This window comes from Nilaparvata lugens, chromosome X, assembly GCF_014356525.2.
Source record: "Nilaparvata lugens isolate BPH chromosome X, ASM1435652v1, whole genome shotgun sequence".
Lineage (NCBI taxonomy): Eukaryota > Metazoa > Arthropoda > Insecta > Hemiptera > Delphacidae > Nilaparvata > Nilaparvata lugens.
This window is the reverse complement of record NC_052518.1, coordinates 39,557,592-39,573,534: the sequence shown is the minus strand read 5'-3', so window position 1 is coordinate 39,573,534 and position 15,943 is coordinate 39,557,592. Positions and strand designations below refer to the sequence as shown.

The 15,943-nt window shown below is 34.0% G+C and overlaps 1 protein-coding gene across 1 annotated transcript in view; it reads right to left on the bottom strand.

Annotated features, from left to right (window-relative positions):
• Nucleotides 1-8,599: 8,599 nt before the first annotated feature.
• Nucleotides 8,600-15,943, bottom strand: part of LOC111046958 (mitogen-activated protein kinase-binding protein 1) — a gene marked incomplete at its 5' end in the record, with an annotated part of 142,318 nt that continues 134,974 nt past the window's right edge. The window contains 1 exon segment of the mRNA XM_039443242.1: nucleotides 8,600-12,006. Within this exon segment, the coding sequence (XP_039299176.1) occupies nucleotides 11,976-12,006 (31 nt within the window).

The window sequence follows — 15,943 nt, the reverse complement described above, 5'->3', positions numbered from 1 at the left end:
TTTTTGAATCCATGAGGTCTACGCTTTTTAGCTCATACGGCCTTGATGTCACCCATTTTCTTTCCCTCGCTCACTGTACCTGGAATTGTATGTTGAAACACACTAAAGTCGAACTAGAATTGATTACTCATCCTGACATGCATCTTATGTTTGAGGCAGGGATGAGGGGTGGGGTGTCATTCATTGGTAAATGTTATTGTGAAGCGAATAACAAACATCTACCCGAAACATACGACCCTTCAAAACCGAGTAATTATCTCCTTTATATCGATGCAAACAGTTTATACTCGGAAGCTATGAGCCGAAGCTTACCTGTTGGAAATTTCAAATTCCTCTCAGAGGAAGAAATTTCCAAGCTTGATTTCGCGAATTTGGACAGCAATTCAGAAACCGGATATATAATAGAATGTGATCTCAAGTACCCTCAAGAGTTACATGATAAGCATGCCAGCTTCCCACTCGCACCTCTCCACCAGACACCGCCGCGCGAATTGCTGTCAAACTACCAAACAAATGAGAACGGTCAAACTGGAACCAAAAAGCTCATGAACACACTTTTTGACCGTGAAAAGTACATTGTTCACTACATCAATTTAAAGCTCTACCTTCAGCTCAGCTTGCAATTATTGAAAGTGCATTGCATCATTAGCTTTTCCCAATCTCCCTGGCTGAAAAGCTACATCGACTTCAATATCCGGAATAGACAGAACGCAAAAAATAAATTTGAAATATCCTTCTTTAAGGCCTGTTGCAATCTGATCTTCGGGAAGACGATTCAATCTAGTCGTAAGCAAATCAATGTTAAAATTATCACGGATGAAAAACGGTTAGATAAGTACATTTCAAATCCGTTATGTAAACGCTGGCAAATAATTAGTCCGAACGTGATCACAGTTTTCTCTCGCAAGTTGGAACTAAAAATGAACAAGCCTGTCTATTCCAGCTTTTCCGTACTGGAGTTGAGTAAATTCCATATATATGATTTTTTCTATTGCAAATTACAAAAAATTATACTGTGGGATCATATAGAACTCTGTATGACCGATACAGATAGTTTTCTTTTAAACGTAAAAGTCGAAGACGTGTATCAGTTGATTAAAGAAAATTTGAGCCTTTTCGACACTAGTAATTACCCTCCTTACCACCCATGCTTTTCCATGGAGAGAAATAAAGTTGTAGGAAAGTTCAAGGATGAGACAGGCTCGAGACCCGTTCATAAATTTGTAGGGCTTCGATCCAAAGTTTACTCATATTTAGTATGTAACAAGAATGAAGAACCTGTAAATAAATTTGTGGCAAAGGGTGTACAGACCGGAGTGAAATGTAGAAAACTTAATTCTAATTTATATAAGAAATCGCTGATTGAACGTTGTGAACACATTGAAAAATCTAATATGATGAGGTCCTATAATCACACCTTCTATCAGATTGAATGTGCAAAAATCTGTTTGAGTCCTTATGACGATAAGAGATATATTGCTGAGAACGGTGTAGACACTTTACCTTTTGGACATTATAGAGTGCCAACTGTGAACTGATTGCTCAGTATGTGCTATGACAAGCATCCAACACCACTGATTTCGTGTTGTAAATATGAATATTATTAGATCTAAGATAGCATTAGAACTTCATAGTGTACCACACGTTAACTATCCCACTCGCAAATATGAGTTGAAAAGTGAAAAAGACTTGCTTCAAGCCGATCTCATTGAGATGACCAGTTTATCACGTTTTAATAAAGGTTATAGGTATATCTTAGCTGTTATTAATTGTTTTTCAAAATTCGCATATTGTGTACCATTAAAAGACAAGTCAAGTCAATCTGTATTTGATGCGCTCGAGCCAATTATTTCTAAAAATAAGGGAGTTAAGTTGTTTCAATCAGATCAGGGAACAGAATTCTTTAATTCAAAAGTTAAAGCGTTATTAGATAGATACAGTATTAAACATTATCATGTTTTTACCGATAAGAAAGCCTCCATAGTTGAAAGGTTTAATAGAACAATTAAAGCAAAAATTTATAGATATTTAACTGAACGTGGAACCATAAACTGGATATCAGAGCTAGACAGTTTGGTTCGTGATTATAATGCAACAATGCACACTTCAATTAGAATGAAACCTAAAGATGTGAGGAAAAAAGATCGTAATCATGTTTTAATGTCTTTGAATTCTGCATTCAATAGACGATATAAATTGAAAAATTCAAAACCAAAATTTAAGCTAGGAGATGTTGTACGAATCTCAAAGAAAAGGGTTCTTTTCGATAAATCTTATAACATAAATTGGAGTGCAGAGTATTTTGTAATTCATTCTATATTTCCTTCTCAACCTGTAACATATAGCTTGCAAGATCTAAACGGATAAGTAATTAGTGGTAGGTTTTACGGAGAAGAAATTAAAAAAACAGAATTAAACGAATCGGAGAGACAAGTATATCTGATTGAAAAAATATTAAAGCGTGACAAAAAAGGATTGTTTGTTAAGTGGATTGGATTTTCAATGCCTAGTTATATTAGTAGAAGTCAACTATTAGATGAAAAATAATCTATTGTAATACATTCAGTGTAAATATGACAAAGATTTGGTGTAAATATAATAGCTCTTTATCAAAAAACACTTCTCATTTTAATCCAAAGATTCGTAATTTGCTAAGGCTTAGGGAACAGATGCATTCTAGTAAAGGGGGTGCGGGAAAGAGAGGGAACGATATGTTGAAGTGAGAAACTTCTATCAGTGGGGGAGCGAGCGAACGCCTGCCGCTGTGATAAGCCGCCTCCTCCTCCCCCTCACTGATAACTTACGAAAAATGATTAGTTCCTTATCAGATCACATGCTGCACACGTGTCTAACATGATCCCGATAGTAAATTTCGACAATGTTATAAGAGAGAAAGAAATGCCAACATGGTGTAAAAATGGTAAGTTGTTACCTCATAATGCGAGGATCCTTATAATAGGCTCTTCAGGGTGTGGCAAGACCAATTTGCTATTTAATTTAATTTTTTCAAAGAATGGGTTGAGATTTAAAACTATATACTTGCATACAAAGAGCGAGTATCAAGATAAGTACTTGTTTTTGAGAAAAGTCTTTTCAAAAATGAAAGATGTTGAATTTCATATAAACAGCAATTCCGAATCTATACCTCACCCAAACAAAATATCAGAATATTCTTTAGTAATATTTGATGACTTCCAACTTAATCATGTACCTCAAATAAGAGAATATTTTACTATGGGATGACATCGTAATATTGACACTGCATATTTAATTCAGAGTTATGAAGCTACACAGAAACATTTCACTAGGGACAATGCCAATATGATTATAATCTTCAAGATAGATTTATTGAGTCTGAAATTAATTCACAGAGATCATGTTGGAGGAGATATTTCTTATAAAGATTTCGTTAAACTTTGTCATAAAGTTTAGAATCGTAAACCTCATAATTTTGTAACTATTATGAGCGAGTGTGGAATTAATAGCGGCAAGTACCAAGATTTGCTCGATACGTTTCTTACCGTTCAGTAGAGATTAATTCTTTGTGCAGTCATGTTGTCTAAAACATGCAGCAGGAAGCTGAATAGAAAGAACGTTGGTTTAATCGAAAAGATTAAGAAATTGAGAAAAGTAATCAGCGACAAGCATAAAAGCTTAGTTAATTTTGAAAAATGATCAGAGGAATACAATAGGAAAACGCTCTTGCCGTTGATAGAGCCCATAATTGAACTAGGAAAAAACAAATCTAGTTTTCACTCTAATCATGGTGTAAAAAAGGAAGAGGCAAAAGAGGAGAGCATGGAGATTGGTGATGTACAGTTGACTTATGATAAAAGCTATGAGAGTTCAACAGACAATCTTTTAAGCTCGACTAAATTTGAAAACAGTTTACTTGGTTCTAGTAAAAACGATGATGTGCTGTCGCAATATCTAAAAACGTTTCATGCGGAAAAATTGAATAATTCAATTAGTTATGGAATTTCATACAATTCTAAAGATGACGTGTATTATATTGGAAATCAGCAAGTAATATTCGATGACGGTTATATAGATATTAATAATGAAAGATTTCGTTTAACACACGGTCTACTTGAGTTATTATTCAGTTCAAGACCGAATTCGAATCTTTATAATCAGAGAGATCTGGATAAGTATAAAAAAATCTTAATACTTACAGGCATACATTTAGATCGAAGAGGCTATGTTAAACGAAATCAGGGAATTAAATCGCAAATGATTCAGAAGTTATTTCCCAGTAAAAAAATTAGTAAAAAGAAGGGATGGGGTTTATTGAAATTTGCAAAAAATAATTCTCATGATAGAATTTATCAATACTTTGATAATTTTGACGAATTAGTGGAAAGATTAAATTTACTCTATTCCTCAAAAGCTTCTGGCAACACTGGACATGATGTTGAGATCGCCTCTATAATTGAAGAGCTAAAAGAAGCAAAACTAATTGTTTAGTGTTACGATGACTCTGCATCGATTCGGTCTAATTGATACACCTAGTGCTGGCGGTGCTGTTGCTAATCTTATGTGTGATATTGACTCGATAGCGCAGAAAATAATTGAATCGATAAATCAACAAGGAATCAGTGAAGCTGTGAAATTTTATTTAGATTCGCAAATAACCAAACTCATTTCGGAAAATACAAAGAATATCGGAGTGAGCATAATTGAAAGAGAACATATTCTAAGTACATTACAAAATTTTAGTGCCAATATTGATAAAGCTATTGGAGAGAGAACTCTAACTTTAGAATCTGCTCTAGGAGAAGTGAAAACTTTAACAGACAGCTTTTCATCCCAGTTGGTGAGTATTAACAACGATAAAGTTGATAAAGCTTATTTAGATGAGAAATTAAAAGCCATATCGGATAAAATTAAGAATTTGGAGGTGCTGGACAGAAACTATCTCAATACTAAATTAAAACAGCTTAGTACAGAAATTTTTACTAAAGTAAATGAAACACACCCATCGGCAATTGATAAGCAATATTTAGAATCTACTTTGCAGAAATTGACTAGTTCTTCATTAACAAAGGAAGAGTTTGAAAAACGATTATCTGAAATGGCGAGTGCAATAAAAGCTAATATTATGGACAGTATTGAACAATTCATTACAAAAGATGCCATTGCTATTCTGATTAATCAAATTGCAGAAAAGTATGCAACTAAAAATGATATTGGAGATTTTATTAAGAAAAACGAGATTGAAGTCGTTGTGAAAAGCGTTCGTGATGAAATAGCTGAGGCAATTAAAAATTCGGAAGAGGGCACTGTTATGAGACTTCAGTGTTCGGCTCCATTCATAGATTATCTTAATTTATTCATTCACAGGATAGCGCATGATATCGTGTCCTCATATGCCCGGGTTAGTTTTCATATGAACTGGATAGAGGCTAAGCAACAGAACCTTACAGAAAATCAGGTAGCTGAAATTATTACAACTAAAATGGGGTTAGCACAGTACAAAGGGGTCGTATTGACTCCGAAAACATAAAATCTTGTAAACACTTGTGTGAGAGAGTGGAGCATAATGAATTTAAACACATGTCACAGATGATAAATCAGTCTAGACATTTTTGACTATGATTGATTGTATCGGTTTTTGCATAAAACTTGTAAACACTTGTGAGAGAGAGTGAAATTAAAAGTATAATGAATTTAAACACATGTCACAGATGATAAATCACTCTACACATTTTTTCATGTGTCTATGATTGAATGTAACGGTTTTCGGTGCAGGAGTTATTGGGCTTAGAAGCCGACCTCACAGGGATCAGAGCGCACGTGCCATTTGTCTAGACAAGGGACATGCACACGAGCAGGCGCGCACGCTTCACTTTAGACTAATCGCTCAAACTGTCAACATGCTGTCTAACTATTTCGATTGGCAGAGTTTCAACGAGTACTCTGTAGAAGCAAATCCTCTACTTGATTTGGGTTTTGAATTCTATTCTTATGATTGGTTTGTGCTAACAAAGGTAACATTTGCCGATAATGGTGAAATTCACCTTAAAATTATCGATGTTGATAGTGAAGGCAACTTTAAACATACTATCAAGTTGCCGAAAGAATATTCAGTGGTTTTGAATGAGAATAACATCAGAAGTTTTAATTCTCGTTCATGGGAATTAAATGTGAGCGGAAATCGTATCTTCTTAAGGCAGTTTCATGGTAACTATAGACGTTGAGTTCCCCCCGAGTGAAATAGGTCTGAGAATGTATAAGTATTTTTAGATATGCTAGCTCATTCCAATTATACTTACATATTCTCGGAGAAAACACTTAAAAATTAGCGACTGGCATGTTTGTACAGCAAAAGAGCTCAATTTTTTACACATTCATAAACAGTTTGATTGAACTCTTGACTGTCAGTTGGAAACCAAGCATAATATGACCCATTATAGAACTTAGATTATTGTACAGATTCACTAGTACAGTATATAGCAATAGATTATTAAGCAATAGAGAAAAGCATTCACTAGTATAGCATTAGAGTGAAGGATTCACTTCAATCTGTCAGTATAGCATTAGAGAAAAGGATTCACTTTAATCTGTCAGTATAGCATTAGAGAAAAGGATTCACTTCAATCTGTCAGCAAGGGAATTTTTCCCACTCAAAGGGAAATTATTTTTTCCCTCATCTAGGATTCACTTCAATCTGTCAGTAAGGGAATTTTTCCCTCTCAAAGGGAAATTATATTTCCCTCATCTACCATTCACTTCAATCTGTCAGTATAGATGTAGAGTGAAGGATTCACTTCAATCTGTCAGCATAGCATTAGATGTAGAGTGAAAGATTCACTTTAATCTGTCAGCATAGCAATAGAGAAAAGGATTCGCTTTAATCTGTCAGTATAGCATTAGATGTAGAGTGAAGGATTCACTTCAATCTGACAGTATAGATGTAGAGTGAAGGATTCACTTCAATCTGTCAGTAAGGGAATTTTTCCCTCTCAAAGGGAAATTATTTTTTCCCTCAGGCAAGGGGAAGGGGAGAGAGAGAGAGAACGATATATCTCTCTCTTTTCATCCCCCTCATCTCCACTGGGCAAGGGGAAGGGGAAATCTATTTTTAGAACACCCCCCACCCTGCGGGAGGGGGGAAGGGGAGGTGGGATGGACGAGGGGGGAGGGGATTTCGAGCAAAAAAGTCTGTCAGTTCTCCCAGTTTGTATCTACTCTCGTAATATTCCTGAGAATGAATTTTTTTTAAATTTTTACCACGATTTTCTCAAAAATGACTTGACCGATTTTTTTCAAATTCATACTCTGTATAGTTATATATCAGCTCTATTAACTGGCATGAGTCTCCTCCCTGAGAAATTAACAGGGGGTCCACCCCATCCTTGAGAAATTTACTTTGTAACTTCCTTCTCGTGCGTGAGGTAGGTAGGTAGAGCAGTTTATTCAAAAGAACAGATGTCAATATTTTATTTGTAGAACAGCTGTTTTGACAAATTTTAAAAATCCTCAAATTTCATAATTCAAAAAGAGGAAAATGTACTCTGAACACAATAACAATAGTGTAATCGTCGTTTTAATTATTTAGCCGCCAATCGGCATATTGTTATTCCCCTAAATTATCCTTGTTAATGAGGCTTATAGATCAATGAGCAAGGAAAGTTGTGTGAGTGTACCACACCAGATTTTATTTTTCATATTGTTTGACTTTTAAGTTTGTTTTTACATTATTTTGATTGTTATGTTTCTTTTTACATTATTTTGACTTTTATCAACTGTTTTAACGACATGGCCTTGAAATGCATAATCATATACATGCTCTGTCCAGAAAGTAATGCCAACTGCAGTATTTTTTCCCCATTGCCATTGTACATTCCAGAATTCAGAGTGCTGCGGCACTGGCAGACTAGTAGTTTAGGGTCATGTGAAGTTGTGTTGTGAGCAAAGCCGACTTCGCATCAATTGTTTCCACCCGGATAGTTTTCAAAGCCGTTTTCATGACAGCGCCAGAGTTCAAAATGCAGTAGTCCCTCGAGCAGCGCAAGCTATTACTGATGAGGACCTAGGAAATCACTGAAGATGAGTCTTGGGCGTTCGAGTACGACCCATTTTCATTTTTCAACATTTCCTAAAACACTTTGTTCATGAGGGAGGGACTGCTGCATTGTGAAAGCTGAGGTATCACGAAAACGTCTCTCATGGAGTAACTGAAATGCCTGTAAAAACCTCCGGCAGGGCGGAGACAACTGGCGTGAAGTCGGCTTTGTTCACAAGACCCCAAAATACTAGTATCCCAGTGCCGCAGCATTCTGCAATGTACAATGGCATCGGGAAAAAATAATTTTCATTACTATTCGGACAGACTCTGTAACTTATATTAATATCTATATTAATAAAAAATATTTATTTGGACAGTACCTACATATTATAAATATAAATATATCATACTTTAATTTTCAATTCTGTATAATATGTTGGGTTATGATTTTCATAGGTTAACGGTAGGTATTAATGATTTTAGCAGCTGGCTTATTTCAAAATCCTTAGTTTTAAAATCCATTCAAAAATTGGAATATGATTTTCAGTATGGGTAACAGTAGCCCTACCAAAATACTTGACTTACATATAAAATTAATATCAACTTTTAATTTCCATATTATGAAAGATTAAAATGAAAACAACTGGAAGTGAATGTGATGTTTAATCTAATCAACAATAGTTTTATATTATTCTTTGAAGAGCATTTATTCGAGTTAAATACGTATCTATGCAGCAAATAGGACAAATTACCTCTATGCCAATTAATATTTGACTACTGACAACCTCATTTTCACAAAATGAGATTCACTTACAATTAATATTCCTGTACAAGAACAGACTTCAAAATTGTTATGAGCATCGACAAAATTAAAGAATAATGGTGGTGAATCGTGAGTAATATTTTGAGTGCAAATATAAAATTGACCAACATTTTACAAAGTTATCTACATTGTTATTTTTACACAATTTTTATAATAGGTAGCAATGAAAATAACAACAAAATACAGAAATATGTTACACAACATTTTTACAGTAAATTATAACAAAAAACATTATATTAAAATTAAGTACAATGATATTTTAAACATAGTTTTTAAAGTAACTGTGATTCCATTAAATTACATTATATTTCAGTTATTTATCAAGTTGGATGATTTTTTTTATCTTTGGGGATAATTGGTGATTTTCCCACAGCGCCACTTGAAGAGGGGACCTACTTACACTACCCCCTTCCTCTCCTAGCTCAAGCCTTGTCCTCACAACCAGCAATATTATATAGATTGTTATATTATCTTTATTATAATTATTATTATTATAATCTTATCTTTAATATTTCTTAATTTTTTTAATTAAATAAATTTCTTATTTCGGGGTCCACTCAAGTTATAAACCATATAACTCAAAACATGCATCACCAGAGCGAAGTTTAAATTGAATTCAACAAATTCACTTACATATTTTATCTCATATTTCAGTAGTATCAAGTGAGGAATATGAAAATGGACTCTCTCTAAGGAATTTGAAAAGCATTGTTGTGAAATGGTAGTTATGCAGTTATGTAGGCTACTTATCATTCTACAATAAATCATGAAGAAGACAAAATGATAGAATGAAGTGAGCTGTAGTGAGATTCACTTCAAACTGTCAGCATTGATTGAATGGGGAGCATTGATGTTATTTATAAGGAATGCTGACAGTTCATAGTGAATCTCATAATAGAATAACACAAGATGGCAGATTGAGAAATATCCCAACCACAAAAGTATTGATATCGATAGGATGTTAGAAAAGACTATAATTATCACAAAAATTATACTTTTAAAAATTCAAGATAATAATAAACATCTGAGCATAAATTTTCCATTGGTTTAAATACAACTTTCAAATCTTAATTTATTCAAGATGATGGATGGAAAATAAGTTGAATAATATTGCTAACTATAAATTATACGATTATAATGATTTATAATACTGACAAATAGTAACTATTGACACCTATAAACTGTTGGGGCAGACGACCTTTTTCTGATATTTTTTGGATTTTTATAAAGATGGCATTGATTTTTTTTTAATTTGATATTAATGGCATTTGTTTGTATGCCGTGTGTGTTCGAAAATAGTTGAGAATACATTATAATGCTTTGAAATGAGAAGGTTTCTGTTATAAATGGTTAAACGTAACAGTAGTTTGTATTTTCATATGAATTGTGTCAAGTTATCTGTAGCTGATTACCGTAAAATTCAATACTTGAGCGAAAAAACTTTATGGTATTGTAACGTGTACAATTTTTCTAATGTTAAAAATTTGATCTCAAAGCATGGAAAAGACAAGAGTAAAAGTGAAAAAGTTCAATTAAATTAAAAAAGTTCAATTTAAGATAAATTGAACAAAATACATGAAACTCTATTAGTTTAAGCAATAAGAGTTGAAAATGTAGAGGTTTTCTACTGTTATACATCAAAATCTACATCAAACATGTTGTACAGTGCCAGGCTGAACATGTAGCTTTGTGATTGGGCTTTTCATAAGGTTCTTAAGAGATTTCATAATTTGTTAGATAATGTTGGTGGGTGTTTTCATTTTCTCACGTTGAGCCTTCAGTTTTCTGCTTAGCCATAGAACAACAACAACAGGAATATCGCGAGCGAACTCCTGGAGCCAGTTAATTGGTGAGGGTAGTTAATGGTGCCACGATGGGATGATGTCAGAAATTCTAATGTGATCTTCAGTAGTTTTTGTATCACTATTACTCAATTAAACCTCTAAAACCGATTTATAAAGATTTCTTTACACAAAGAAAAGGTTGAATTGCAGCAGTGGACAGTATGCACAGCCGACCTTTTTCTTGAGATTGAATCATCTGCTTCTGGTCCATTGTACAATACTTAACAAGCTAAATCTTTATACGATTTAAAACTACAAGTACAACTTGTCAATAACTGGAAAACATAGCCTTTTATTCAATAATAATAATACTATGACGTATCGTAAATCATCATGCAAAGAACTCCACATTCACTAGTATTTTTCTTCATCATATTGACTGACAATAGTTTAATGAATATCCCAACAGAATAAAGTAATATAATATTCTAAAAGTATTTTTTGAAGTGAACCACGGATACTTAATATTTGCATGCTCTATTAATATGCATCACACAGTCATTGCACACACAATTATCATTTTTAATCTTCCAAGTACAAATTAAATTTAACATTATCCTATAAAAATTCGGATTAATACAACCTTTAGACTAAAATCCAGTAATCATTTTTTATTTTCCAAGTACAAATTAAATTTAACATTATCCTATAAAAATTCGGATTGATACAACCTTTAGACTAAAATCCAGTTAGTTATAAAGTGAATTTTCAATTATAATTTATTAAACTAATACATTGAAGAATAGTTTTTGAAACGGGAGTGATAGATCAGGAGGGATCCTCATAGCAACTACTCAATACTGGGGTATGAAGATCAACGACTTTAAAGGGACATGTTCTTTATTTGAGAAATACACAACACAATCACATAATAATATCAGCAAAATTGTTGAAGAGTTACACACATAAGCTACTCTCACACCACATCAAACTGGACCAACATTGAACAAATCGAAAACGTTACTTTTTAGCTTCTTTTGTCATACGCTGTTGCACAAGTGACACTAAAATGTCGGAATACTGTTGCATCATTGACACAACATCACTATTATTTTCTGTCGAAGAGGATGATGGTAAGCATCCATTGCTACTTAGAAGTAGAGCTTCTTGTAGCTTGGTGACATCAGAGGCAGAGGCACTGGGTTCCATCATACGCAAGCGTAATGTGTTGTTAGCCTCACTAACAGCTGCTTTCAGCCCTCCAAGCAGGTTTTGGCGTTCGCCATCATCCAATGCCGACTCTTGCTCGAGTCTTTTGTGCAATTGCACCACGCTGTCTGCTGCCCGCTGCAGTTGCTCAGTGATCGAGCTGATCAGCTGTTGAGATACTGTTAACAAACACAACAATTACTACAGACTATGTACTACAATATATCTAATTACTACAGACTATCCTGCACGAGCTAAACACATCTATATTATCAGCTATTGAAATCACAATTTAAATGGTCAGATTCTTACTGTCTGAATGTCCTTAGTTACTCACACAACCGCCATTATTTTTTTCACTTACTATCTTCTCTAAATAATGGCTCTTGATTACCTATACCGACTATAAATGCATTTTCTGGTGAAAATCTACAATGAGTGGTCAGATTTCATAAACACCATTAATAATACTCTGATGCAGATTATTCATTCTAATCTACTATAGTTCAAATGATTACAAAAATCAATTGATCAAGCGAAATCAATTTCAATTGTAGAACATGTTTCTGGCCGCGACACCACACGTTAACGTCGCACCTCCAAATGAGCACCTGCGTTTAGCATATCCCGTGAGGTGTGAAACGCGATTTACCACCCAGCGGCACTGCCAAGTCGGTAAAAGAAGAAGTTTAGCCTGCAATCACGGAGAAGTTTAGCCTGCATTGAGTGGAACCACCTCTTTACAGTTCCGGTGGCACGTGGTCTGTGCAAGCCTGGACGTATCCTCTATCTTGTCTACAGCCTAGGAAAAATACTCGTGACTCCCAATTGTATACGTCTCCGTGGCGGGCGTTTGCACGTCCACCACACAGGCGACCAAAGGGGGGCGCGAGCGTTTCGGAAAGAAGGACCAGTGAGAGGATTTCTCGACATGCTATGATGCTACTTCCAGAGACGGAGGCGTACTCGATTCCCACAGTCTGGGACCAGAGGTCTGGACTCCCGGGGATTTCACATGCCTGCTAGTTAATTGATTATTTTGAAACTAATGGTATAACATTACTGCTTTGATAGAGTACATAGAAAACATTCTAGAAAACTTAGATGACGGATTAAATACTGTAAGAGCATTCCTGGATTTAACCAAAGCATTTGACAGTGTGAATCATAAATTATTAGTAAATAAACTTCAAAATTACGGAATTAGAGGTAAGGAGCTTAGCTGGATAAGGTCATATCTTGAAGGACAGCAGCAGTAGGCTATGTAAATATAAAGTATACAAGCAATAACAACCAGTAAAATAATAATGTAAAAATAATAATCAAACTTAAAATTTTGAATTTTTGTTTATTATTTGTTAATATATTCTTCAATTTTTATTTTAGCAAAATAAGTTTTGGAATTTTTGAATTCTTCATATTTTTTATTTTTACTTTTTTCCATGAGTATCTGAAATCTTTGTATTTCATGAGTTAGGTACTATTTTTGATATCTGTATTATTTCTTTTTGCATAAGTATTATTTCTTTCATTTGTATTATTTTTTATCATTTTTTCATTTGTATTTGTAAGATTTTTATTGTAAAGGAGACATATTTGGGGAAGCCCGTTGTCTCCATTGTGAATAAATAAAAAATATATAAATATAATAACTATTCTGTACCACAAGGATCAATTTTGAGTCATTTTTTGTTCCTGTGCTACTTAGGGGGGGTTGCCTAAATATATGTGCGATTTAGTTGAAAATAGTAAATTATGTTTGTACGCTGACGATATAAGTCTGTCAAGTCATAAGTTAAGTAAACGGAACACGTGATATCCTTTTTAAAAAGATTTATTGTTGAAACAAACGGGCATAGTGACTGTCCAAAATACACAAATGAGACAAAGAATCTTAATTACTAGAGCTTATATACTATTCCAAGTGCTGTATCAGCTACTATACCATAACAATGGGTATAACTGGCATAGTGACTGCCCAAAATACACAAATGAGACAAAGAATCTTAATTACTAGAGCTTATATACTATTCCAAGTGCTGTATCAGCTACTACACGATAACAATCGGTATAACGTCTTCACTCGTAAGCTGAATTATCCTATTTTCAATTACAGAATTAATGGCTTTCAACTCTCTGGAGTCGATAGTTTCAAGGATCTGGGTGTATTGTTTGATTCTTCTCTGAGTTTTGCTCCCCATGTCCATTCTTTGGTTGGTAGGGCTAATAGGATGCTAGGTTTCATCATGAGATCTACAGCTGGGTTTAGAGATGTTGAAGGCTTGATGGCTCTCTTTCCTAGCCTTGTTCGGAGCTTGCTTGAATATTGCGCGGTGGTTTGGGATCCCCATCAGGTGGGTCTGATACATGAGATTGAAATTTTCCAGAATAAATTTTTGAGATTGTTATTTTGTAGAAAACAGAATCGTCCTTGTCCTTTGGGGTTTCCAACTGGTGTGTTGCGCAGCAAGTTCGGCTTTCAGACTTTGGCATCCAGACGGAAGGTACTTTCTTGTTTATTCCTCTATGGTCTTGTGAACGGTTCTGTGAGCAGTCCTAATCTGTTGGCAAGGCTGAATTTTAAGGTTCCTGTCTTCAATCATCGTAATCGGCAAGAGTTTTCAATCTGTAGATGTAACACGGTTGGTCATTATTACTCACCAATGAATCGTATTCCTCGTATATTCCTCTGCTGTGATAGTCAGGTGGATCTCTTCTCCTTGTCTAAATGGAGCTTCAAGAGAAAAATGTCACCATTCTTCAATTGAAGAGTAATATAGACCTGTTGTTCTTAATTTACTCTGGTTCACAATGGCCTTTTCTTTGTTCTCTCCATGGTCACCCTTTTTCCACTAACCAACTTTAAATATTTTTTCCACTTCCCTTTTGCTCCATTTTTTTCTCTAGTTCTTTTATCACTTCTCTTAGAATTAACCATATGTAATACGTAGGTTATATGTTGTTATTTTATGTGGTTATGATTGATCTTATTGAATAATCAAAATTCAGTTTTATAATTTACCATTAACATTAATCTTTTCTTTCTCAAAGTAGCTATAATACTATTTTTTCTTGTCTGTTTTTCACATGTACCATTTTAATCATTCTCTTTTATTACTTTTCTAGTATTTATTTTTTTTTTTTTTGTAATAATTTTTAATAATGTATTTCATGTATTCATGAGTGCGTTTGGGCTGTTATGCCTGATGCACTCCTAGATTTTTGTAAGAATAAATAAATAAATAAATAACTATAGACATCTGCTACTTAATGATGACAAAACCAGGTTCCTCCATTTTACTTGTAGAAATTCAGAGGTGAAGCAACTTAATTCCGGAAATAATAAAGAAGAAATTAAATTTTTAGGTCTATATCTTGAAAACACAGCTGGTCCGTTCGCACGCAAAAAATATGTAAAAAATTAAGCTCAGGAATTTTCGCGCTGAGACGACTAGCAAAAATTTCCAACTTAGAAACGTTAAAAGCAGTGTATTTTTCAACGATCCATTCCCACATGTCATATGGAATTGATATATATGGAGGAACAAGCCTTTCAAACTTGAATGAAATACTCCTATTACAAAAAGAAGCAATAGTTTTAGTTTATAATTTGATCTTATATTTATCATTGAGGCTGGTGAGAGTTTTTATGGGTGACATATTATTCATGATTTCTTGGCAGGCTCCTAATATTAGTAATCTCATTGCACAATTCCATTGTTCACTCATAGTTAATTAATTATTTATTTTTTCAAGCTCACAATAGAAGAAAAAGAAGAAGGGTCACATTTGATTAATATTTAAATGATGAGTGCGGAGTGGGTTTATCATGTACTCTAGCTCCTTTATATCTATTTCACTGTTTATTTTCATGTTTTGAATCCTTCCTTTGTCATAAATATTGTGAATTGCGTTATTGAACTCTCTCACGACTTTATCCAAATCAGCTCTCTTTTGAATTGATCTGTCTGGTGTTCCTCCCTTCACTCTACCTTCTATTGAAGGTTAATTTTGTCTTATATAATATATTTCAATTTTTACTAATTCTTCATTAATTAAGAAGACTTAATTAGACGTTGTGTATAGTTCCATCTTCATAGCGACAATGAATGAACT